This window comes from Myodes glareolus, chromosome 23 (assembly GCF_982192425.1).
Source record: "Myodes glareolus chromosome 23, mMyoGla1.1, whole genome shotgun sequence".
Classification (NCBI taxonomy): Eukaryota; Metazoa; Chordata; class Mammalia; order Rodentia; family Cricetidae; genus Myodes; species Myodes glareolus.
In genome coordinates, this window is record NC_142048.1 from 56,388,075 (window position 1) to 56,415,388 (window position 27,314).

General features: G+C 49.5%; 1 protein-coding gene across 1 annotated transcript; it reads right to left on the reverse strand.

The window, feature by feature from the left end:
• Positions 1-23,492: 23,492 nt before the first annotated feature.
• Sox1 (SRY-box transcription factor 1) lies at positions 23,493-27,083 on the reverse strand. Its single transcript, XM_085680593.2, has one exon. The coding sequence runs from the start codon at positions 26,365-26,367 to the stop codon at positions 25,192-25,194; it is 1,176 nt and encodes a 391-aa protein (XP_085536719.2). The 5' UTR covers positions 26,368-27,083; the 3' UTR covers positions 23,493-25,191.
• Between the last annotated feature and the right edge of the window lie 231 nt (positions 27,084-27,314).

The following is a 27,314-nucleotide window of genomic DNA, read 5'->3' on the forward strand; positions in this document are numbered from 1 at the left end:
ATATGAAGGGGGCTTCAGGGTCTGAGAAGCTGGAAGGGGTGGAGAGTGGAGAGGGCAGGATGATGGAGGGCTGGGAAACGGATGAAAGGGATGTGGCAGCTTTGGCTGCTGTTGACTTCACAGACCCTGTCCTTGTCCTTGTCCACATGGACAGCTCTTGCTCACCCTGTGCGACTTAGCCACACAGTGGATTTTCAGCCTTGGACTGGCTCACAGTTCAACCTCCTGTCCTAGTGCTGAGGATCACTGTGAAACCAGGCAGAAGACTCAGGGGAAGATGGAAGGACCCCCTTTCTCTCAGACAGTAGTGGGAGGAGGAGGGTGGAGACATGACTGATCCCCGGCACCAGACACTTTCAGAAGGGCACCAGACACTTTCAGAAGGGTACCAAAACGTTGTTGGACTTTCTTTGGACCACCAGTTCCCAAATAATGACATAGAGATATCTTATTAATTATGAAAGCTTGGCCTTAGCTTAGGAGGCTTGTTCCCAACAAGCCCTTAACACTTAAATTAACCTGTTTATACCTCTTCTCAGTACTGTACATTTGACTTCTTCTGCGTCTTGCTGGTGATTCCCCACCTCAAACTCTCTCCCAGAGTTCCAATCTTTTCCTGGAAGTCCTGCCCATCCTTTCCTGCCTAGCTATTGGTCACTCAGCTCTTTATTAAACCAATCAGAAGACACCTTAGTCAGAGATACCTCTTCACAGTATACAAAAAGATTATCCCACAACAGTGAGATGGAAGGTTCCAGTGTGAGTGTTATCATGAAGGAAGCCACAGTTCTGGAATCAGGACTAATGTACAGACAAGCTCACACAGGACTTCCCACACATGCATTCACTCAAAGGGACTGCTCTCTGCAGAGGCCCAGCCCAGGAGTTGTTCTACACTTGGAAAATTAAAGGGCAGTTTTGAAGGATAAATCTTAAGTCTGAGGAGACGGCTCAGTTGGTAAGGTGCTTGCCATGTACTTATGAAATCTTGAGTTCGAACCCCAGCACCTCTGTAAAATCCAGACAGAGTAGAGAGCAACAGAAAAAGGCCCAGGGCATTGACCTCTGACCTCCACATGTATATGTGTGCAGAAACACCCAGATATACAATACACACACACACACATACACACACACACACACAATCAAGCTAATCAATGCTCCATTAAAAATTCAGACATTCTGTAATGATGTCCACTATGTCCAGCATACAATAAAAAATTATTAGCTATGTCAAGAGACAAAAATGAGAGAATTCTGTCAGAAGTAGCAGACTGAAAAGACAGAGGTGGTGAAGGGGTCGACCACTGTGAGCAGGGTGAGCACCACTGTGAGCAGGGTGAGCACCACTGTGAGCAGGGTGAGCACCACTGTGAGCAGGGTGAGCACCACTGTGAGCAGGGTGAGCACCACTGTGAGCAGGGTGAGCACCACTGTGAGCAGGGTGAGCACCACTGTGAGCAGGGTGAGCACCACTGTAAGGAGAGACAGTGGCTACGAAACCCTGTGAAATTTCAGACCTGAGTGATCCCCATCTGAAACAAGTATCTGTGAATGCACTGCCCACCATGTTCCGGCAGTAAAGACAAGTGTGAGAAGTCGTGTTGCATGTATTCCAGCCTCCTTCCTGTGAGGGAGCTCATAACTTCCCAAGTGGATCCTGGGATGGCTAGTCTTGGTTGTCAGCTTGACAGCATCTGGAGTCAACCTAAACACAAGCCACTGAGCACCCTTGCGAGGGATTTTTGTTTTGTATTTTGAGACAGGGTCTCTCTCTCTGTGTAGCTATGTAGACCAAACTGGCCTCCAACTCAGAGATCTGCCTGTCTCTGCCTCCCAAGTGCTTGCTTTCTCTCTCTCTCTCTCTCTCTCTCTCTCTCTCTCTCTCTCTCTCTCTCTCTTTCTCTCTCTCTCTCTCTTCAGTACAGTGTTTCCATGTACAATCCTGACTATCCTGGAACCAGGTTGTAGACCAGGTTGGTCTTGAACTCACAGATATCCGCCTGCCTCTGCCTCCTGAGTGCTGGGGTTAAAGGCATGCACCGACACCACTTGGCTTCTAAGTGCTGTTTTAATTAGACTATTTTAAACAGGAAGACACACCCTGAATGTGATCCGCACCTTCTGGTGGCAGATAGGACACGAAAGGGACTAGCGAGGAGGCTCGGCAGTTAACAGTGCACACTGCTCCCTGCATTTGCAGAGAACCTGAGTTCAGTTCTCAGCATCCACCGCTGACGGCTCTGCCACGGCTCTGCCTTCCTCCCCTGACACTGGAACTGTCTTCTTCAGGCTTCCAGTGTAGACTGGAGATCAGCAGTGCTGCAGGAAGCCTCCAGGCCTTCCACCGCGGACTGGGACTGCTGAGACATCTGGTCCCACAGACTGAACGATTACCAGATTCTCTGCCTTCCTGTTGGGAAACAGCATCACTGTTGGACTTCCCAGATGTCATCCTGTAAACTGATCTAATAGATGCCTTTTAAATCTATATATTCATTCTGTAAGTTCCGTTTCTTTACAGAACGCCGACTAATACAGACACCAAATGGCACAGCCATAGCGACCTACTGACAATACGTTCACTGTCCGAAACCTGCTGGTAGATCACTGCCTAGTGATCTAGAAGGAGCGAGCAGCCATGTGCAGCCACCAAGTTTTACTCCTGATATCCTCAGCTGCGGCCGTCAATACATTTTGAATGGTCTTAGGATAGCTTGTCATCTTATAGTCAATTTTGTAAAAATCTAACTTTTTTTTAGTCGATCTGAAAGATTTGACTCAACTTCTGGAGTTGACAATGGCTCGGGATTGAAGATGGGAGAGCTGAAGCAGTGGAGAGCTGGGTGGGCTTAGTTTTTCTGTTTTCTTTTTTTAAAGATCTATTTATTTATTAGGTATACAATATTCCTTCCATGTATGCTTGCAGGCCAGAAGAGGGCACCAGATCGCATTATAGATGGCTGTGAGCCACCATATGGTTGCTGGGAATTGAACTCAAAACCTCTGGAAGAGCAGTCAGTGCCCTTAACCTCTGAGCCATCTCTCCAGCCCCTTAGCTTTTCTCCTCTTCATCAGATACGATGATAGGCAGTGTGAGGGCTGTGCCTGTGCACAGAGGCTCTTGGAGCTTCCCGAGTGAGGAACAAGTGAGACCGTTTATTATGTCTACAGAGGGCGGGGCAGGCCCACTCCCTAGTCAGGTGGACAGGCCTGGACATCTGTGCTCCTGGGCAGGAAGCTGTTTTTCCAGAAAGCAGCCTAAATACGCCTAGTGTGCATTCCTCTTGTCGAGAAGGAATTGGGGAAGGAGCACACACCTCAGCCCAATATGACCCTGGTGGGGTGGCTGCCGCACACAGCGGACAGTTCTTCTTGTGCAGTTTGTGCTGTTGCTGGCTCAGTGCTGACCCAGCCTCCACCTGCTGTGTTCCTGTTGGATGTGCAATGACATCCCTCCCCGTTCTTCTTTATTTTATGGAAAGCAAACCATTGGCTCCAAATGTCATGTTTGGCTGGATGTGGAGATGCACGCCTTTAATTCAACTCAGGAGACAGGGGCAGGCAGATCTCTGTGAGCACAAATCCAGCCTGGCCTATATAACAAGTTCCAGACCAGCTAGGGCTGTATAGTATGACCTTGGCAAAACAAACAAACAAACAAACAAACCAAAAACCCACTTGCATTTTAAAAGCCTAGCTGTGGTAGGTACCATTCACTGGTGCAGGAGGGGAACAGGTGGCAGGTGTCTGAGGGACACCTGCTTTAAGCTATGTGCCCTGGGAAATTAATGACATGGGAACCAGGACCCCTGTTCTCAGCTGAGTGCTCCTGGATGGCAAACCCGTCCTGAAGAGATCATCCTGGGTTTGCAGCCTTCCCATCCTTGTAAATAATACAGTCGGGATTTTTCTCACGGTCGCCAGAGCGAGTCCGTGGAGTAACCGAAGAGCCCTCCTTTCACATAAAAGCAGATGCCCTGAGCAGGTCCTGTTCGTGGAGTTCTTTTTTTTTTTTTGAACCAGACTGGGAGGCCCTGGAAAGAATGTCACAAACCTTGTTTGATCTCTGAGCTCCATGCTGACTTAGCAAACGAATTCTTAATCCTATGAGTTCATCTAATCAATTTCTCATTGAACTACTGAGTGCCTGAACTTCAAACTGAAACTCTCCTTGAGGGTTTTTTTTTTTTTAAATCTTTTTGGTTTTTTGAGAAAGGGTTTCTGGCTATTCTGGAACTTGCTCTGTAGACCAGGCTGGCCCCGAACTCAGAGAGATCCAACTGCCTCTGCCTCCTGAAGGCTGGGATTAAAGGCGTGCGCCACCACCACCTGGCTCCTTGTGGGAGATTATGTGACTATGATTTCCAGAACATTTTCCTGATCTCATATTTAACAGGAGCTGTGGTCCTCTTACTTAATTAACCCCCACATCTGAGTCCGCAAGCCAGCCACAGTCGCTCACGCTCTGGCCTTTGTGTGCAGAGACAATATCTGGAAAGTGATGTGCCCATCTGCACATGCCTCTGACACCTGCTCTAGGTTGGGAGTCATCACACGATTACCCCCTCCACCACACACACAGAGACACACACACTCACATTCCATTTGTCATCTTTGTAACAAGACAAATCTGGGGAGTAGTGGAGAATAGTGACTTTTTGGGGGTGCCTGCACCCGTGGATTTTGAGGACAGGACTTTTCCTCTTCTCTATTCAAGTTCTGAACCTTGGACAGTGTCTCGCCATAAAGGACTTCTAAAGCCCTCATTTTAATGCTGAGATCCCTAAGTCCGTACCTTGTTATGATCAAGAGATTTGTGCAGGTCCTTAGCCACAGTTGCTCCTTTTGGCTCTGCTTGCTCTGGAGCCAGCCCTTTTCTCAGGGATGGAGGATGCTGAATCGGCCCTGTGTAGACGCTGTACGGATTTCCACTCTGAAGACGTCAGAATGTGACTCGTGAGTCACTGAAGGTTTTGAGACATCTTTCCATGGTGCTCTCTTGGCCATCTCTCACTGGCTGAGAAGTGAGGGCTCATATCGTGGATGAGCTGGAATGCTTGCATGTAGCCCTCCACCAGTCATGACTGGTTCGTGTCCTTTGGCCGTGGGCTGGCTTGGAAACCTGGCTCCTGCTCCTGTCTCAGTTGCCCACTTGCCCTTTACGGCTCCTGCTGGTGGAGGCAGTGGCATGCTCTGTCACCAGGGTGCTGCTGTCACCATGGTAGTGTCTGTCTCCATGTTTCATCTCTTCTAACTCACCGAGAGGTCCTCTGAGGAGCCCTCCATCACAGGCTGTGCGTTAGTGACAGTTCCCTGGCAGACGTGTTATCATGAGTGCTGGCTGCCACTACACCTGTACTGACACGCCTCCCTTCCTGTCTTATGCCACATGGGTCAAGTCTCCTCACACTGAAGGGGAGAGGTCTGACAACAGGGGTTTAAGCCATGGCACAAACCAAGGGCAATCACGGCTGACATGAAAACTTTGTGACATTTTTTTTAAAAACAGGAATCCTACCGTCCAGGGACCTGAAAATGAACATGTATGGACCTTAGGCTGTCAGTCTAGAGGTGGAAATGAGCAAGTAAGGGTGGCAGACCCAGGACACTTCGCCAAGTCTAGGTGACCTTCGGTGCATGCCGAATACAGTGGCTCCAAACATTCCAGGGGGGTGGACCTCACCTCACAATTTAGCCTTGAGGAGTTCAGATCTTTTCCCTTCTTGCTTGGGTTGGCTGGACCAAAGGACAGTGTGGTGCGGCATGGCAAAGACTGGGGCTTGAAAATGCAGAGGTAGAGAAACTAGAGCCAGCTTGCCTTTCTCGTGAGGAATCAAGAATGTGGGAGACAAAGGGAAAAAGAGAGAGGATGTCTACGACCCAGGAAAAGAGAAAACAGCAATGCAGCCGGCAGTGCAAATCCTTAAGACAGATTACAGGACAAAGACGCCAAACCAGCACAGATGCGCTCTGGACTCCCACCAGGGTGCTGTGGGCAGGACTTGGAAGACGCCTCCTTTAAGACTTGGAAACTGAGCAACTCCTAGCCAAGTTCAGTGGTTTGAAAACTTGGTTCTTTTCTTTCCTTTTCCTTCTCAGAAACACCTTAATATGAGAATTAGGTGGTAAAAGGAAAGAGAGAGGAGGGAGGAGGGGGAGGGGAGAGACCTATGAATGACACACGCTTGGGTATGAGGGATGAGAACGGGTGGGAAGACTTGGGAAAGCCAAGGACAAATGCACAGAATCTCTAGAAACAAACCAGATCTACTGTAGAGCCGGAGGTTGGTCCGGAAGGCCCCTCCCTAGCCTGGTACTGGCAGCTATCCCACCTCCAACACAGCAGGTTTATCTGCATAAAACTAGGCCTAATGGGCAGTAGATGCCGAGGTTGCAGGCACAGGCTGGCGAAAGGGCAAAGACAGAACAAAAACGATGGTTAAGTAAAGTCCACAGACTGAACCGCAGATCCCTCGACACCATGCCACTCGGGACCAAAAATGCCTGTTGGTGAATGCTGAATTCTCTGCAGAATAGGGAGGAATAACCATAAATAGATGATATTGGGTATTCTTACAACAAAACAGTCGTAGGCTGCCGAAGAGCCTCCAGGTGTCTTGTAGCCCAAACCCGAGGCTCCCCCAGACTTTTTGATTGCTTGCTTTAAAATATTAAGACATATTAAAGGTAGCTAGATAGTCACAGAAGGCCTCCATATCTAAAACTAACAAACAAAGGAGATTCAGAGAAGGTAGACTAGGTAATAAAACAAAGTCAGTACAATATTTAAAACAAAAAAAAAAAGACAGAGAAAAAGATCTGGAGTATAAAAGCATGATAACCAAATTAAAATAAATACAGAACAAGGGAAAGGAACGAGGAACTTTGTAATAAAATGAAACCAGAAGAGAAAGAGGAAAAACAGTAGAAAAAACTATGAGAATCAGAAGATGGTACAGAGCTAACACCCTAATGAGAATTTGATAAAGAGAGAACAGAGAAAATGGCCTTTAAAGACATAATTTACACCGATTTCTCAGAATCGGAGTGTATGTTTTTCAAGATTGAAAGAACACCCCAAATTCCCAGCACGACGGGTAAGAAAAGGCTCAAGTCCATTCACCGCACTGCGCAATTTTAAAAAACCAGAAATTAAAGGAATAAAAACCCAGAAAGGCCACGGATTGGATTTTAAACTCAAACAAGAGAAACAAAGCAGGTCACATGCAAAGGGCCAGCATGGCCTGCTTAGCTCCGGCCAACAGGCTTCCACCGAGAACCAGACTCCCGGCTGTGCTCTCCCTCTGACCGCCACACTCCAGCCCACGTGACCACACTAGAAAAAGAATGGGGGGTGGTATCCTCTACCTCAAGTTCAAAAGGAAATAGCTTGGCAAAAATAGGACAAAGGATGCACAAGACTGGTGACCAAAGCCCGCAGAAGATGCCTAAGAACAAAGCGTATTTACACAAGGGGTTAAAAGAGAAACATTGTGAAGGCGGCGATTGCTCCAAAAGTCATCTGTAAGTTATAGGAGCTCTCACCGCTGCAGAGAATACGTGCGATGCTTTTGTCTTTTCAGCCCTAAGGAGTGAACTCGGAGCCTGGTATGTGTCAGACAAACATCCCACCGCTCAACTATGAGCCCCTCTTTGAAGAGAAGTGGGGAGAAAGTCTTGGTAGGTTGGCCAGGTGGGCCTCCTTCCCTCAGCCTCCAGAATGCCTGAGAGCAGAGAAATGAGCATCATGCCTGACCAAGGGAAAGAATTTCTTTACTTACATTTATTTGAGGGGAAAGTTTCAAATTTTACAAGGAAATTCAAAATACATAGAAGAATTAAAACACCTTGGGGGATACAAAATTGGGTAATTTACACTACATGTTTTTGAGACTTACTGAAAACACATACACACCAGGACTTTGCAAAGTTGGCACAAAGACAGATCAATAGATCAATGTTGCAAACTGGCTGATAAAAATAGACCTGGGTACATATAGCCAACTGAATTGGAGGAAGGGGTCTCTCTCTCTCTCTCTCTCTCTCTCTCTCTCTCTCTCTCTCTCTCTCTCTCTGTCTCGACAGGATCTTAGTATGAAGCCCAAGCTAGTTTGAAAAAACAGAAACATCTACTCCCCGACTTCTGATCCTCATGCCTTAGTTCACAGGTGGGGATTATGGGTATGGACCATCACATCTCCAATTGATTTTTTTTAAAAAAATATTTTATTTATTTTTATTTTATGTGTATATGAGTGCTTTGCCTGTATATATGTCTGTGTACCCCATTAGTGTCTGGTGCCCAAAGAGGTCAGAGAGGGGAATCGGATCCCTTGGAAATGGAGCTACAGGTGATTCGTAGCTGCTATGTCAGTACAGAAAAAAAATCTCACCAGGGTCTTCTGCAAGACAAGTGCTCAAAGCCCAAGCTGTCTCCCAGCCCCTGGTCTAATTGATTTTTGACAGACGCTGAGGGAGTGGATGGAGAAAGGATGATGTCTTCAAAACGCCAGGCTTGGACAAGTAATCCTGGGCAGAAGATGCCCCCTTCTCCCACACGACGGACCACTGCATGAGCAGGGACTACCTGAGCGTTGTTTGACAGAAGTTCCTATGAAGTGGCAACTCCCTTTGTGCTGACCACTGGAGAGCCCATTGGCCCACGGGATACCGAGAACTCAAAATATGGCTGCCACGAGGCAGTACTACTTTATTTTATTTGTTTGTTTGTTTGGGGACAGCCCCAGCTCATCCAGAATTCAGCCTGGAAAACAGGCTGGTCTACACTGTATAGTGATTCTCTTGCCTCAGCTTCTTATGCTTTGGGATTATAGTTGTAGCCATGATGCTTTGCTTATTTATTTTAACTGGATAGCTGCTAAGTTAGCTTTTTGTGTTTTGTTTTTAGATTTATTTATTTTATGTGTGGGAGTTTTGCCTGTGGATATTTCTGTGCACAGTGGTGCATGCTGGCCCTCAGAGGCCAGGCAAGATAGTTGGATCCCCTAGAACTGGAGTTACAGATGTGGGTGAGCCATGATATGGGTGACCTAGAACTGGAGTTAGAGAAGCTGGTGAGCTATGATGTGGGTGACCTAGAACTGGATTTACAGATGTGGGTGACCTAGAACTGGATTTACAGATGTGGGTGATCTAGAACTGGAGTTACAGATGTGGGTGATCTAGAACTGGAGTTACAGATGTGGGTGATCTAGAACTGGAGTTACAGATGTGGGTGATCTAAAACTGGAGTTACAGATGTGGGTGATCTAGAACTGGAGTTACAGACGCTGTGAGCCATGATGTGGGTGATGAGAACCAAACCCAGTCTTCTGCAAGAGTAATAGGTGGTCTTAACCATTGAACCATTGCTCCAACTCCCTACACATGAAATTCAAATAGCTGCATGTAACAACTGGCTATTGAATTAGACCACACATCTTGGGGTGAACTTGACAAATAAAACTATAGTAACTTGGAGTTTGGTAAGCATCTCTTAATTATAATACAAAAAGCTTGGAGTAAAAAGGAAATCAGTAAATGAGGTCTTCATCAAAACTGCTTTAAAAATATTTCTTTCTCATAAGGTACAACATCTGCCAGCCAGCTGCCTTGTGTTCAGAATATATAAAATCTCTAGCAAGGTATGATTCACACCTGGAATTTGGGAAGTGGCAGAAGGAGGGGCAAGAGTTCACAGCCAGCCTCAGATACAGTAGAACCTGTCTCAACAAAGTAAAACAAAGTAACTCTTAGCCAGGTGGAGGCGGCAAACACCTTTAATCCCAGCAGGGGCAGCAGAGGCAGGCAGCCTGGTCTATAACGTGAGTTCGAGGCCAACCTGGTCTACAGTGTGAGTTCCAGGACAGTTAAAGTTACACAGAGAAACCCTGTCTCCAAAAACAAACAACAAAAAAGTAACTCTTAAAATTCATACTATAAAAGCAACGCACAAATATGGTTAAAACAGAACAGAAAATTTCCCCCAAGAAGATGTCAGGATGCCTAATGGGCATCTGGAGAGATGATACCAGAGTAAGTGGTAATTAGGAAAAAGAAAATTAAAGCTCCAGTGGGATAAAGCTACACGTTCAGTCATAGAGCTAAGACTAAAAATGAGGGTGGATATGGATGTGGACACATGGACCCTCAGACCTGGCAATGTCACCATGCATCAGTCAGCAGAGTCCTTGCTGAGTATACACAAGGCCTTGGGTTTGATTCCCAGGATACAGAAGAGGTTATATACACTTGAAATCCCAGCACTTGGGAGGTGGAGGCAGGAAGATCAGAAGTTCAAGGTCATCCTCACCCTCATGGGTAGTTTGAAGAAAGCCTGAGTCAGACCCTATCTCAAAACCAGAAATACAAACACTTAAAGCTTTTTGTAATTTAAATTAAACAAACATATCATGGGATCTGCCTTTCCACTCCTATAGGTTAACTGAAAAAAAAATGAAACACATTGTCCTTACTTGAACTTGTATCCAAATTCATAATGTGAAACTGAAAACAAGCGTTCACAGTTGGTGAGTAAACAGATTGAGGTATAGCCATATAGGAGACTATTACTCAACAATTAAAGGAATGAATGAATAAACTCGTTTTGGATGAATCTCAAAATCATTACGGTAAATGAAAGATGCCAGAATTTTTTTTTTTAAAAAAGATGAGAGTTCATAAAATTCCATTTATAGAAATTTCCAGAAATTGCAAAACAAAAGTGATGAAAGGCAGCCTGTGGTTGCCTATGGATGGAAGCATTGAGGGGGGCCGAAGGGAATAAGATAAAACTTGGGGGTGGTAGACAAGCTCATTGTCTTGATTATGGTCTTGTCATTTTGTCAAACTCTTTGAGGCACAGCCTACTTACAAATCAAGTATGCATGAACACACATGTTCATGGTACAGACTTATCTCAAGTAGCACAATAGGTGAGAAGACAAAATCTCAAGAGAATAATCTCATACCAATATTTCACCTTGACTCTTATACCCAGCCAAAATACCACTCCGTGTTGCTGTCATTTAGAAGACATGACCCGGCAAAACAAGCAGGGAAAGCAAAGTGACAAAAACTAAGAGATCCAGTGGGTCTGGGTATGTAGTTCAGCTAGTGCTACCCCCAGCACCACACAGCTCAGAGGTGGTCATACATGCCTGTCACACAAGCACCCAGGAAGGAGAGGCCGTAAGAACAGACTGCCTGAAGATGGTTACCGCTAAGCAGAGAGTGGGAGACCAACGCGAGAGTAGAAGACCCTATCTCAAACAATATCAGCAATGATCCCAGAAATGCATGGTCTACGTGGAAGAGAGATGAACCAGCGTGTGAAGGCTGTGGCCAAGCTTGAAGCAAATAGGTACGTCGTGACCTGGAAGGGCTGGCACCGAGAAACTGAACTATTGGTGTAACTGTTGTTTAGCAGTGTTACTGTGCAAGTAACACAAGAAACTAAGCAGGTGGACGATCTCACAAAACAAGACCGTTAGTAATGCTGGAGAACACAGCCCCACAGGAGAGGTAATCCTATCCTGCTTTACCACGGGCTCAGCCACGAATTGCACCGAATCGCACTGTCTATGCAAAACAAACTCCAAATGCCAATGGAACAAACCAGGGTCCACTTGCTGTGAGAAGGATGGGTGGGGAGGATTGGAAAGAACAGGGCAGACTCTGTTGCGACAGAGGTCTGGCTGGATAACGGCTAAAGCAAGCAGGTCTACACTAGGCAACGCCGGCATGGAATGCAGGAGTATGGCTGCGGCGATGTGGGGGCGATGACCAAAAGGCGGAGGAGTTGCTGCTAGGAAATGCGGCTGAGGTAGGTGGAGCACGGAGCCTCTGGGTGCCCTGAGAGCCTGGCAGTGCTGTCGGCCTTCTGTACAATGTTCACGTGTGTTACATTAGTCATAACTGCTAGACCCTGTCAGCTCTAGGTTCCTTAACGACACGTCCTTTGGTAGATGACTTAACGCCTGGTTTCTTTTGAGGGCCTGGCATAGTTAGGTTTGAAGCTGCACACTTAGCAGGCAGGAGGCCCAGGGTTCAACCCCGGCTTACTGGACTGACTGCTCAGAAGTGTGGGAGGATTGAGGGAAGGCTGGCAACAGTTGTGTGGCATTGTCTCCGCACAAGGCTCCTCCACGGGAGTCAAGGTGATTTTACACTGGCACATGGAATTCCACAAAAGGAACTGGATTAAGAAGAAGAAAAGGTGAGGTAAATCTGGCACTCTGGAGCTGTGCAGTTCCCTGCCTCTGTGACTGCCTCTGAGGGGAGAATTTCACATATGGCGCTGCCCTGACACGGTGACCATCTTTCCCCTCCAGCCTTCTGCTATTCCCACCACACGGGAAGCAGATTATTAACCTGGGTGAGTCAGGTCAGCTAGAGGGCAGCTGCCTAGTGTGTGAAGCGACCCCTGCAGAGACCTGGGAGACACTGCACTGTGTGAGAGCAGCAGACTGGCGTAGCTGTGTTGAGGGGAGATGGACCTCAGAAGGCAGTGTTTACCAGGAGGGAGGGTCACAGCCAGCAGTAAACACCATGGCTAGAGTGGCAATTCCCAGAAAGAGCTGGAAACCCTCACCCAGGACATTTGGTGGTTAGCAAGGTCTTTGCAGGCAGATAGGTCAGGACAGGGTCATCTGTGAGGTCCTCAACTAGTGACATCTGTTCTTTAAAGAAGGGTGTTTTTTTTTCTTTTTTCTTTTTTTTTTGGGGGGGGGGAGATGTGATAGTTTGGTCAGTAAAATGCTTAGCACACAAGCATGAGGACCTGGTTCCTAGAACATCCCCTTATCAAAGACAGGTGGAATGATATGCAAGTGCAGTCTCAGTGCTGGGGAGTGACAGACAGACCTCGGAAGTTCACTGCCCGGCTCGGCTCGCACAGCCTACTTGGTGAGTTCCAGGCCAATGAGAGACCCTGACTCAAAAGTAAGAGTAGGCAAGACCTGAGGAATGGCATCTTAGATAGATCCCCACCATGCATGTATGTACACAGAGGCATGCACGTCTTCTCCTGCATATAAACATATATACACGCATACATACACACAGAAGAGAAAAAAGACAAGAAAAGGACTCTAGAGCAGGCATTAACAGGGGCCTTTACTATAGTGAAGACAGAAGCAGAAAGTTGATGCTGTTTCTACAAGCCAAGCCATACCAAGGTCCCAAGGCAGCACCAGAGGCCTGGGAAGTGTAGACACATCTTCACACGTGTCAGAAGAAACTAGCATGCTCCCATCTTGAGCCCAGACTTCTCCCCAGAACTATGCAGTACGAGTTTTGTCCTCAAAGGTTCCCATGCTTCCAGTATGGTACTCTGTCATGGGAGTCCCAGGGACTGGCCCTGGGGGCGGCTGCACAACGGCTCACATAATCCTCTGACTTGAAACAGTTCCAGCCGTGTTCGGACAGCTGGATCCTAATTCCAATTCTGTTTGGAATCTTTCCTCTGCTCCTCCCAGGCTGAGGGGCGGTATCTGAAGACCAGGGTCTGCCCAAAGTGGTTGGCCTTGTCAGCCTCAACTCTCCCTTTCAAGTATGCATTCCTGGCAGTGGCTTCTTCTCCTGTCTCTCTATCTTTGATTATCTCCTTGCTACTTGAAAACCTCTTGTTTCTAATCCCTTTGACACTGCAGGTATCCCTTGGCCGGAGTTATGGTCTCTATCTGTTCCTACCATCCCCTCCTTGTGAATGACACAGCCAAGCTTTTAAAAACGTAACATCTCCTTGCGCATGAGCAAATAGAAGATAATGACAGAGGGCCAGCATTAGCTTCACCCCCTCAGATGGGAGCTACCTCAGTGAGACGCAAAACACCCTGTGTGTTTTTGCTGGGCATTGTGGGTGGGGGAGGAAACAGAATGGAGTCAGATTCTGTTTTTTGCTCAAACAGGAGCCAGACTGTCAGCTGTCTTCGCGGCTTGTTTGATTCCTGCTCTCCCCAACCCCACCCCTCAATCTTCCTTAACTTTATTCAACAAAACAGAAGAAACAAATACAATTTAAAGGAACAAAAACCTTTTGCAAAAAGTAATTTACTATGCAATGTTGAAATATCACTTTCAAAGGAAGTATTTTCTCATCCTTGTGTATATTCGTTGAACATACAAGGTAAACTATTTGGAAAAATATAAAATAAAAACACTGATCAAACATTGGGATTTCAGGGCAATGGTGTTACTTCACAGGCTTTCGCTCCGTGTTGGGATGGAACTCAGTGGCTGGTGAGCGCCAGGCAAGAGTCATACTTGTCCAGCCCTCTGCTCTGAATGTGCTCCTTCACCTGCTGAGCCGTGGGTCACCTGGTGCGAACACCATCTCTGCATACACACACACACACACACACACGCATACACACACACACACTGCCCACACACCGAGTATCATAGACACTGTCCCCTTCCTGAACTCGAGAAAAGAAAGAACACATTGGTCTCTTGAGATTGGAGCAGATGGAACAAAACAGAAATAAAAAGTGGGGAGAGTCTTCCCAGCTATGTACCGAACATCTCTTCAGGCAGATAAACGCTGCTGGGGAGAGAGTAGACATCTTGGTGTGGGGGTCATTTGCCCCCCAAAGTGACAGGAAGCTAACGACACTAGTACCTGGCACTAGAGCGCACACATTAGCTGTGTTCTGTCATCCCTAATTTAAATCCGGTTATGCTAATTAGGGAGATGCCAAGGTAAAAACTTTCTTGCTCATTTAAATAAATAAATAAATAAGTCATTTATTTCAGTCTTTAAACTGAGAATACTATTAGAAATGTCATCTCAATTTCAAAACACTGACTATGAAATTTGGATAATAAAGTAAATTATCCACTCTGTAAGGGAAATTATATAAAATTCTTTTAAAAAAACTAATTAAACCAACACTTTATTATTCCAGAATGAGTACATCACCTCTGGCAATTATTTGCAGAAAATATAAAGTTGTATTTCAAGCCACAGCTTAAATTAAGCTGTGCAACTTCACGAAGGCATGAGCAACAACTCGTATTTCTAAATGAGCCTGGGAGCCGAGGTTAAGGCTGCAGCAGACAGCGTAAAATTTCACACTGTCCACGGTATGAATGCCTGTCGGGAATGCCTGCTGGTTCTGGGGAGCACCTGAGACCCAACAAGTTAGTGCATGTGTGTGTGTGTGTGTGTACATGTGTATGTGTATATGTATATATGCTATGATAGCCTGGCAATCATTAAATCAATATACAAAGATTAAAATAAATATTTTTCACCCTTAAAAGAATAAAAATTCTCTCTCTGCTGCAGGCATGTCTAGCCTGTGGCCTGTGGGCCACATGCATTAGATGATAACTGAGCACAGCCAGACACATCTGAAGATCGCAATGGCATGTCACAGCACCAGAAGTTTGGCACCTGCACTATTGCTTTCTTAGCCACTTACACAGATCTGCTGAGCCCTGCCAGGCTGGCATTGGCACTGGATTTCCTGGTGTGCTCCACTGTCCCCACAGGAATCAGTTTTAACACCTAAACTGTCTGTCCAAAACCTGGTTTCCTAAAGCTGGGATGTCACCGGCAGCCTGGGATGTCACCGGCAGCCATTTAGTTCCATGTTCACATAGAGGCTGAGAACCACCTCCAGCCAGGTATTTACTTCACACGGCCTCTGAGAAGCCCTGGATCTCTGACTCTCCCTGGATTATAAACCCTGCACTGTTTCTTTGACTTCCCTATGGGGTCCTGAGGAGTCTGCAGCTTGGGGACCCTGGGAGCAGAGAACAGAGTGCGAACATAGGGTGCGCACAGCTCCATCCCGGAGCATGGACCTAGCTGCTCCCTGCGCTTCACGCAGACCCTCTACAGCCGTATCCAGTTCCGTGTTTAGGGATTTCTGCAGGTCACGTATTCAGATTCACACAATAAGGGCTAATAAATCAGATACCTAGAGCTGAGTCCGTTGAGATTAGCTGACAAGCCATGTCTGTGTGGGTCTCACAGTGTTCAGACACCTTCATGCCAGGAGCCCTTAAAATCCCTGCGGGGCGAGGTGGGACAGCAGTACAGCGGTCTGACTCAATTCGGGCCACTGCAGTTTTCCCCTGCTTTATCTCCTTTCCAGGTGCCTGAAGCACTCTGGTGCCGAGAGGGGCTCAGCCACAGGGTCCTAAAGGAAAAACCATCCTAACACCCTGTGCCACAACAAAGCACCCTGAACTCACCAGGTGCCCAAGTGTGCAGCAGGCCTCCAGGGCACTCTGAAGCAAAGGACAAGCTGCCCATCGCTCATATCTCACCGAGACTACAGCAGAACCTCCAAGCCCTTCTCTGGTTCTGCCATTTAAGGAATGAGGCACACCTCTGCCCAGCAAGGAAGCCAACCCACTCCTCTGTCCACACTTGCGTCTGTCAATCAGCTTCTCCCTACTATAATCACGGGACCAGATCCACAGTCAGGAACTCGCTGCTCTTTACGTACTCCAGAAGAACACCACATGGGTGTTGTTCACCTGTTCCACCTCTGGGCTCAGAAGGCCAAGGGGTTCCCTGAAACTAGGCCAGCCTTCTCTCTACTGGCCCTGCCATCCCTGCATCTGTCCTGTGAACTCAACTCACATTAATGATCATATTGTCTCTCTGTGATGTGCACAGAACCTGGCTGTGTTGGGAATGACAACTTCCTGAAGCCCCAAATCAGGCATAGCTGCAGGGCTCACAGCATGTATTTGTTGTCAGGTGCTGGGTGATGTTGGGGTGTCTGTCCCCATGTGACCTCTGCACAGGGCACATCTGCTTCCTCAGAGCACACTCAGCCGGGAAGAACTTCACTCAGGCAGCACCAGCGATCGGAACTGCAAGAGCAAGTATGGGAAGGTGACCCTCTGGGAGCTAATTAAAATAAAGAAGTCATCTGAAAACGCTGTCGTAAATGCTCTCCTCAGATCTATCTATTTGAACATCCTCATAACTGTTCCAGTTCAGAATGTCTGCTATTGACATTGATATCCAACTTGTAGCCAGGGATTTGGCTCTACACTTGCCCAATTTTTTATATTATGTCCTGACGGGTGAAACCAAATAATCTAATTTGCACTGTGACTTTAGATGGGTTTCCGTTGTTAGAAATGGTGACTGCATATCATCTATGTACATTAGAAGAATACGGCGTCATCTTACTTTTTTATGCTACCTATAATTTCCCTTAGCAAGTAGATCACGCCACTCATCCAAATTTCATAGTATTTTAAAATCAACACTATGTTTGCAGTCCCTTCCCCCCACCCCCAGCCTGGAACACTGAAATGAATGATTTATTATTTTAATCGAGCATTTTAAAATTGAAAATGAAAGTCTTCCCATCCTCTCTGGTTTCAAATCTGCTTACTTGCCAATCAAGTACTGAGTTCATCCATGGGCGGTGGCTGTACACTTACCAATACAGTGAAGGACATTGTCACATTGAACCCTACTGGACAAGCCAGTTAATCTGCACATAACACTTTCATGTACATAGCTCTTCCTGTGAGACTCTCTCACAGGGCATACCCATTTCACAGATGTAGCTCTGATACATTTGAGGAGAACAATGTGGTCATTTTGTAGGCACCGATAACTGGTGCCTTCACCGTCTGGCTAGCAGGAATGTTTCTGGTGTCCACCAGAGTGGTGTTGATCCAGTTTATGTATATACAAACCCACTTGGTTAAAAGAAGGCGTCGGGAAAGACTGTCCCGTCCTAGCAGGCCTGTCACTCAATGGTTTCTAAAAACACGTGTGTGCCTCCCTCCTCTGGGCTGCTAGACTACCCTTCAGGAGACCCTGAATGCCTTTGGGAGTGGGCTCAGGTGGGCTGAATCAGCCATCTGAGGAAATCAAAACTAGGCTCCATTGCTGCCTTCCAGGCACAAGATCCAAATATTGCAACTCCAGAAAACGCCCTTCTGCCACTGTCGGTTTTGCTTTTTTTTCCCCCAAAAAAATCACCAACTGAAGAACTGAATGAGCACTGTATAAATAACAAATTGCTGCTCTTAATGATCTTGACATAGCCCTGGTAGTAGCCCACTATAAACACACACACACACACACACACACACACACACACACACACACACACAGTGTCATCTGCAAACACAGACTTTCCGGTGTCCTCCAGCGTCACTATCAGCATCTCTCCAACTGTGCCTGACACAGGGCAGATTCTTGGGGGCATCTGTGGTCAGCCTGTAGGGGTCCTGATCAGAGCATGGAGGCTGAGAGACCACCACCCTTGCAAAAACTCCAAATCCGAGTTCGGTTCGGAAAGGCCGGTGCAAAGTCACCATAACAAAGCCAGCTCTCCTCAGGATCCCATCAGCACTGCCACCAATCACGGTCCTACAGTGTGCAGGAATCAAGTGGCTTCATGTTCTTTGGAAGGCTTCCTCTGACTCCATCTGGCCAGGCCAGATGCTCAGGGTGCGTCCTCTGGCACAGGGCTGCAACATTACTCCTACCTGTGTGGCACGGGACTCACCCAGGAGACATGGGCCCTGTCCAGTTGATCTTGGAATCATGGGCACCTGGTAACAGGTGTGAATGAAGTCTGCTGAGCAGACAGGGAGTATGACAGCTCTCCAGTAGCCCTGAAGCCCTGGCACACTGGTGTGTGTGTGTGGGGGGGGGGAATCATTGCATCCCGCGAAGCCCTGGCACACTGGTGTGTGTGTGGGGAATCATTGCATCCCGCCTCTGCCATACCTGCCTCCCAAAGTCCCAGTTCTCCACCTTACCTGATTGGTTCTGAAAGCCTCCTGTTTGCTGAGTTCTGAAACCCCCGTAGGACATGTCCTACCTAGGTGTTTGGTAATTTTGGTTTCACATCTGAGCTACAGACCCGCAGTTGAGAGGGCTCTATTTTTCAAGTGTAGAGAGCCAATGTCCAGGTTAACCTTCTCTCTTTGGTTCAGTGTAGAAACAAAAGGGTCCAGCTCCGCCCAGCGCAGGTTCGAGCCCCTCCGTTTACTGAATGTGCTTGTGGGTTTAGCTTTTTAAAGCTTGACTGTTAGGTCCTCTTCCTGGTTAAACATGCCCACCTGGGTGTCCTCTACTCTGCCGCTTAGAAGCAAGACACAGGTCTCCACTTCATTATTTTTTTCTAGAAGATCCTGATGCTATTTCTAACTGGTGGATAGGTGGCTTTTCTTTTTTTTAAATCTATAGGGCATTTTTGTCTGTGGATTCCCTGACTCATGTGAAACCGGGGTTGAGTCTTGCACTGTGTGTGTCTCTTTGCACTTGGTGTGCAGACCTGACTCTGGTGCCACCGCTGCCAAGGAACGTCTCTTGTTAGCATTTCCGGGGTGCTGGGAGAGAAAACAACGTCTGGGTGATGGCTCTTGTCAGTTTCCCCATTGTCAGGCCCCATCTTACGATCCTCCACACTCACAATATTTCCCCACTGGGAACACGCCTGACATTGCAATTTCTCACAACTGCGGCTCCGCAGTGAATGCCTAATTCCCGAAACTGCAAAATCTAACAAAAGCTGATTTTTTCCACTGATTTGACTGGCTGACTATTCCGAGGCTTTGCGTGTGGTGACCTGCTGTTCTCCACAGACAGCGCCTTTAATGTGCCCACATGGCTGTTCTGAAGTGGCTGAGGGCAATTAAACCCTGGGGAGCTGCCCGTGAGGCATTCGGGGAGACTCGATGGCCAGTGTCTCTGCCACAGACAATTTTCCCCTAGAGGTCATTCAACAACATCCTGGTCTTTGAGTTTGAACTTTGAGCTGGGAACATACTTTCTACCTCACGGTGTGGTGTGACAGGCCACACCGTGTCCACTATGCAAGGATGTGTGAGTTCACCAAGAGTTGTATAATTCAAAGAAAAATAAACACAAAACAAAATAACAAAGAAACACCTAAAACCGGCTCTGCCCTCTCCTGGAGGGTGGTGTTTGTTTATGTGCTGGGACAAATTTAGAAGAGCTGGCCATTTTGTGCTTCTTATTTTCACTACCCAAACATATGCCCTTTGTCTAGGACCACACTACTTCCTTGAGCTCTAAATATATTTCCCACACTCGCCAAACATGACCAGCGGGGCTCTAAGGAAGCCAACTTCATTCCTTGTCATCCAGCTTCTGTCTGCTCCACCACGCCACGTTCTAGGCCTCCATCAGTCCGAACAAACAGCGCATTTTGCCCATTGGTATTTCCCTCACCCCGTGTAGAGAACCTGGACCGGCAACAAAAACCCGCAGCCCTAAGGCATTCCTTTCAACCGCACCTCACTCACAGCTCCCAAAGAGATGGAGCGGAGGGTTGTGAAGAGTCTAAACTGAGGCCGGGGTTCACGAACAGACCGCTCACCCCAGTTCTCAAGAACTTGGTCTTAATTTTGTATTCACTTATTTATTGCTGCTAAAGTATGCTGAGCTGTGTTTATAAAGCCTCTGCTTCTTGGGCTGAGGCCTGCGCAGCTTTCCTTAGACTCGACTGCCAAAGAGCAGCATGCAAGCAAACCCCCAGACTTGGCCAGAGCAGACATTTCCCTTAGATCGATACCTTTGAAGGCATCTCATCGTCGACTAGGCCCAGACCGATGCCCAAACGATCCCGCCTGTGACCGCTGCTGCCCAGGGCCTAGTTCTGCCGCGAGGAGGGCCACCCTGCCTCCTCCTTGCCCCTGCTTTCCAGGAGACCCTAACTCCCCTCCCCCACTCTGCGCCCACTTGTTGAGGCCTCGCCTGGCCTCGCCTGGGACCTGTTTGGTTCCCCCACTGATTGCGAAAGGGTTTGGCTTGAGCCTGACCCCAGGTCAGAACTTTCTCCACTGTAATCCTGTAGTCTAGTGCAAACCCTCCTCTCTTAATTTCCCAAGGGCCCCCCGGCAAACGTGGACCTGAGCAAGGTGGGTGCCAAGCCCTTACTTGCTACCCCCGCAAGGATGGGCGAACTCTGAATCCGGGCCTCCGACGGGGCAGCTATGCCGGAGAGTGTACTTGGGGAGAGGAGAGGGGCCTCGGAGGCGGGAAGCGGACCGCGCATTAAGACAAAGGGAGGGCCTGCCAGCGCGTCGAGGGAAAGCCCGGCGAGAGCCAAGCCTGAAGACGGAGGGCTAGGGGAAGAGAAGGGAAGGGAAGAAGTGGTGGACCAGAGGGTGTTGAGTCGGACGTGGGAAAAGAGCAAGCTCGGTGCGAGATGCAGCTGGGAGCAGAACCACAGAAGCATGACTTGGGACACGGGAGGCAGAGTGCAGAAGTCCCGGCTCGAGCACGTGGGGTTCTGGCCACAGCACCCGAGACTCAGGGCACTGTCAGTGGCCTCACTGTCCCGCTGGTTGGTTCTGGGGGTGGGTGAAGCCAGGCCCTGCAGGGCACAGCTGGAGGTGAAGGGCCTAGCAGGCGGGAGGGGGGGGTAGGGCGAGGGGGCGGAGGAGGAGGGCAGTAGGAGAGGGAGGGAGGGGTGTGGTGCCCCAGTCTCTAGCCCCAGAGGCAGCCTGGCTGCTGCCAGTCCACCCGCCACCCGCCACCCCGCACAGAAGGACTCTGGCGCTCTCTCCCCGGGGGCCTGAGCAGTATCCCTCCCCCGCACCATCCGCCGGAGCCTCTCCATCCCGCCAACTAGTTCCTGCTCCAAGGCCAAGTCTGCTTTTTTTCCCCAGAACTTTCCCAGGACTCTAACCTAGGGTTGGATTCCACTGCCTGACTCCCGGACACCCGCTGAGGAAGCTGGGTGGGGAGGAGGCGTGACCAGAAAAGCACAGGGACCCGAGCCAGCGGTGCTGGACCCCGGCTGGACCAAGCTTGCTTTCCTGCGTCCCCAGAGCACGAGTGCTGGGGAGGGCTTTTCGAATTCACTGGAATTTTCCGGAGACAGAGTGTGGCAGTGCCCAGTCTTTGTCGGGGGAGAAAATGAAATGCGTGAATATGAGTGTTATTCTTCTCCCACACGCATGATTTTAATAGACCTATCAGTCACATCCCGACACATCTGTAGATCAGGCGCGCTGCGCCTGCAACTCCTTAAAAAAATTAATTCGTTTCATCTGCCTACTGGTGGGTTTGAGGGAGGGTGTCAAAGTCTCAGTGGCAACAATAAAAACGGGGCAGTGAGTTGTTTTTTTTTTTTTTAAGTGAGGAAGAAAGAAAGGGGAAGAGATGAGAGGGAAGGAGGAAGAGGAGAGGGGGCAGACAGGGGCTGGGGGGGGGGCACGAGACCGTCAAGCGAATCACACTGCTTAGTTTACCGGTGAGTTTAGAAGCCACTCAGGTGCCCTACACAAAGTTAAGCAAACTTTATCTAGCCTCCACAAAATACTGCCTTACTCGCCACAGGTCGGAAACAAAATCACCCTGGCGTGGGAAGTGGATTATCAAGGGATAACGACCATAAAGAATCTCACATGAACACAAATGTGAATGTGCGTTGCTTGGTTAGGAACTGCATTTAGCCTTGAGTTGGGCTCCAAGTAAGTAAGGTCTAGGAGAAAATTATCTCCACTTATTTTAACTGGAGAGAGCCTGCCCGGGTCTGGCCTCAATCTTGAGAGGAGGCCTCCCTAATCCTCTGGCTTTGTTTTCAAATTAAGTCATTAGAGACTTTCTCCTAGTCTCTCACATCAGTAGAACCCAAAGGAAGGTGGCTTGGAGGCCTGGCACAAAGATTCCAGCTAACTGGGTGGAGCTCAAATAGGGAACACAAAACACAAGGAATGAGGGGGCTGAGCTGTCTAGTATTTGCAGGATGACTAACTTTATGTGGTGTGCTTCACTTAAAGTGGGCCATAACTCCTGTGATGGTTTAACTGCCCTTAGCCAAGGCACACCAGGAACCCCAGAAGCCCAGGCATGACAGAGGTGAGTGTGGCTACCCCTGCCTTCCACTGAAGCCGCTGTGGTTGGGAGCCAGTCAGCAAAGTCCCTTGAGTATTAAGGGGAAGGTGGGCTGGACCTGAAAGTACCCTAGAATTTCCCTGAGGAGGTGAATGGGGCTCTTTCCCTGACTGCCTGAGTGCTGCTCCCCTCTTGGACTCCTAAGCAAGCAAACCAGTTCTGAAAATAACAGAACAAAAACCCTAAAAGAAAAATGAAGGGAAAAGGGGGTGTCATTTTATTACCGTATCAGAAAGCAGTGGGCATCATTCCTGAATCTCTTGCAATCAAGTTAAGGAATGAGGGGTTTAAGCAAAATCATCAAAATGACTTAAAAAAAATCATACATGTCACTTGTAAGATTAGCATTTATACGGAAAGATATTCTCCAATGTAGGCTGAGCTAAGGTCTTACTGAATCAGTAGAGTAAGTCCACTTCCAAATGGCCAAACTCATTCAAAAGAAAAAAGAAAAGAAAAAAAGAAAAGGAAAAAGAAAAAGAAAAGAAACTAAGCGGGAAAATGAGGGGAAAGAATGCTGAAATTTTAGTATCATTTTCCATCGGGACTTAAAGAAAATTTCCTTCAAAAATAGAATTTCATCCTAATGTCATGATAAATTTCAAAACATATTTACTGCGTATAAGTTTTAATGGCAATATTTAATGCTGTCAGATTACTTGAAGACAAAGCTTTACAGAAAACTTTAAATTCCAGGAAAAAAAAAACCCTGCAATGTACCAATAAACACCTAGAAAAAATATAATTAAAAATATTTAAAGCATCAAACAACCTCAAGATCTGGTCAGGAATAATAAACACTGCATTCTGTGTTTACATTTCCTAGCAACCTGCATCCCGTTTCACACAGGAGAGGGGGTGGTGTGTGTATGTGTGTGTGTGCGCTTGTGCATGTGTGTGTGTGTATTGTGTATGTGTGTAAGAAAATCCGCAAATTTATGTTGCATTTTCCCAGAGAGGAAGGGGAAGGTGTTGGGTAAGGACCTGGGTGAGGGACACAGTGGTGGTGCGTTCTGGGTCAGGACTGCTTCGTTGAACCACTGGAAGGTAATTTCACTTACAATCCCAATTGCGGAGATATCAAAGGCACGCTGTCTTGGTGGTGGTCGTTGTCCCCCATCCTTGGCCTCGTCCCACCAGCCCCACTATTGAGCACTGTCCTTTCTCCTTCCAACCAGGACCAAGCTGCCTCAAAAACTGCTACACAGTAGGCGAAGGGCAGAGCCACAGCAAAGAAATAATAATAAAAAAAAAAATGCCAGGGCCAGGCAGTTAAAATGCGAAACTATTGGGAAGTATTTTGTAGTTATTTCCGTTCTGTGCTAACTTCAACTCTACAGAATAATCTCTGGAGTTTAGCTTCCTCTTTTCCCACTGAATAAAGCCATTGAAACGCTGCCCTCTGCTCGGTGGGACTCCCTTACTCTTGGGCCCTATTGATAATTTCTCCTTCAACAGATTGCTAATTGTATTTTGAGCTCATAAATCATGCATATAAAATTAGCACGTTTCAATTTCATAGGGAAACGGCCTTTTCTCTCTTAGACGTATTGATTCAAATTTTGATGCATTTTGGAAGGGGGGGGTCTCTTTTTGTTTTTCTTTTTTTAGATAAAAGACTTACAGGCTATGTACATAATCTGACTCTTCTTCCCCCCCCCTTACCGCAACGCCTAAAATAAAAAAAAATGTCACAACGCATTTACAAGAAATAATACAAAACAAAACAAAAAATGGAAATGCTCGGGTACAGAGTTTTACAAAACCCAGAATATATCTCCACCGTCTGAGAGGGGATCGCGGTATAAATGAACCAACCAACCCAAAAGAGCGGTAACAACTACAAAAAACTTGTAAATGTTTGGGTCTGCCTTACTACATTTATAACAAGTGAGAACAGCTCGAGGTCCATCACTTGGCCTCAGGCAGAAGAGCCGGCGGGAAGGAAACCCCGGAGAAAGTTACAGCGCCGGCAGTCATACAAAAGTTGGCATCGCCTCGCTGGGTTTTGTCTTTTGTCCTCCCGAGCCGAGAAAACGCTGTGTGCCTCCTCTGCGGACGATAAATACTGTACAAAAGGTCTCGTGAAAACACCAAAGTTCAGTCTAAGACGCCAGTCTGGTGTCAGCGCCTCAGAGTCCCGGCAAAGGTGAGAGAGAGGGCAGATGTCACCTGGTGCTCCGATCTCCAGAGCTGTCTTTTTACAGGAACGTGGAGACGTCTGTACAAAGTCGAGCTCTGGAGGCTCCGGCGCAGGCCTCACGCTCTTCGTCGCCGGGTCGGCGGCCTCGAGCCGCAGTGTCCCCGGCGTCCCCGCGGCGCTAGATGTGCGTCAGGGGCACCGTGCCGTTGACACCCGCGCCCGCGCCCTGGTAGTGTTGTGGCAGCGAGTGCAGCCTGCTTTGGGCCGCGGCAGCCGCTGCCGCCGCCGGGTCGCCACCCTCGCCGGCGGGCAGGTACATGCTGATCATCTCGCGCAGGTCCCCGGGACACGGCGCCCGCGAGTGCGCGGGGGCCGGCGGGCTGCCGCTGGGCTCTGACTTGACCAGCGAACCGAGGGCACCGAGGGCACCCGACGATGCCGCCGCTGCAGCCGCCGCGGCCGCCACAGCCGAGTTCTGGTGCGCGCCGCCAGCAGCGGCGGCGGCGGCTGCTGCGGCGCCGTAGGGGATGCCACCGTAGCCCGAAGGCGACGCGCTCATGTAGCCCTGAGAGTTGGAGATGGGGCTGTACTGCAGTGCGCCCATGTCGTAGCGGTGCATGGGCTGCGGATTGTGAGGATGCGCGTGCGGATGGTGCGGGTGCGGGTGCGCCGGGTGCGCGTGAGGGTGCGCGCCGCCCGCGCCTGGGTGCTGCCCGTAGGCTAGCTGTGCCTCCTGCATCATGGCCGCGGCTGCAGCCGCTGCGGCTACCGAGCCCGGGTAGGCACCGTTGGCCCAGCCGTTGACGTGCGCGTAGCCGCCTCCAGCCGCGCCGCCCGGGCTCTCCAGGCGCTGGCCCACCGCCGCCGCCCCGACGCCCACGCCCACGCCCATGGCCACGGCCGCGCCACCGCCACCTGCGCCGGCCGCCAGCAGCCCACCGGCCAGCGAGTACTTGTCCTTCTTGAGCAACGTCTTGGTCTTACGGCGCGGCCGGTACTTGTAATCCGGGTGCTCCTTCATGTGCAGCGCGCGTAGTCGCTTGGCCTCGTCGATGAACGGCCGCTTCTCGGCCTCGGACATGACCTTCCATTCGGCACCCAGGCGCTTGCTGATCTCCGAGTTGTGCATCTTGGGGTTCTCCTGGGCCATCTTGCGCCTCTGTCCGCGGGACCACACCATGAAGGCGTTCATGGGCCGCTTAACCCGATCCTGGTTGGCCTTGGTGCCCCCGCCGCCACCACCGCCCCCGCCCCCACCACCGCCCCCGCCCGCCCCGGCCGGGCCCGAGAGGTTCGTGGGCGCCTGGGCGCCGCCGGGCGAGTGCAGGTCGGTCTCCATCATCATGCTGTACATCTGGGCGGTTTGCGGGTTCACCGGCACCGCAAAGAGAGGGCCTGGAGCATAGACGGCCGGGTGGGGGTGGGTGGGTGGAGAGAGAGCCCAGAGAGACTGGGGGGGGGGTGCCTAGCAGAGAGAAGGGGGTTGGGTGGAGGCAACAACAAAAAGAGGCAAAAGCACACGCACTTAGCGCGGGTTCAGCTCGCAGGTGCAAAGTTTCTCCGGGTGCACAAATCACTTGCCAAAGAGGCCGTTGGCCGGGATCATCGCCGCCGCCGCTGCCGCTGCTGCAGTCCGGGCGCTCTCGACTGAGCTGTGCAAACAGGTGCAGTCGTGGCCAAGTTGAGGCTCCACTTTCTGGGTTTGAAGCGGTGCCACCGGGCCCGACACCGAGTTCGTTGCCTCTTCTAGGTGGCTCGAAGTCTCTTTACTGTGCTGGCTTCCTTGGCGGCTTCCAACTCCGGGGCCGCAACTTCTAGCAGGGCGGCGCGCCGCGTGCGCTGGGCATGTGCTGGTCCCAGGTGCCTGGGGGAGCCAGGCGCTGAGGGGGGACTCGGAGGGGGGTTCGGAGGGGGCGATCACGGTGCAGCCAGGGAGGGGGTTAGGGACAGCGGTGCGAGTGCCAACGCGTGCAGAGAGCCAGAGAGCTGGGCCGCTGCACACAGGACAAGCTGTCCGCTGCCTGCCTGGGGCCGTGCGCTCGGAGCGGAGGCACACGCGGGGCCGGTGGCGCGGGGGGCCCAGCAGCCATACGCCGGGCCCGGGCTGCCATTAAATGAGCGCGCCGCGGCCAATGGGAGCCGGCGGCGGCGGTGATTTGCATGGCGCGCTGGCGAGTGACGTGGGGAGGGAGTAGACACACTGGGCGCGGGCGGCAGAGCAAGGAGGTGGAGGAAAAGGGGGGGGGGAGCAAGGGCAGGAAGGAGGGGGAAAAGGGGGCGCGGGGGGGGCGGGGTCACAGC

Bases quoted from the DNA above. Each gene is read 5' to 3' on its own strand.
- Sox1 (XM_085680593.2), bottom strand. From the start codon at position 26,367: ATGTACAGCATGATGATGGAGACCGACCTGCACTCGCCCGGCGGCGCC.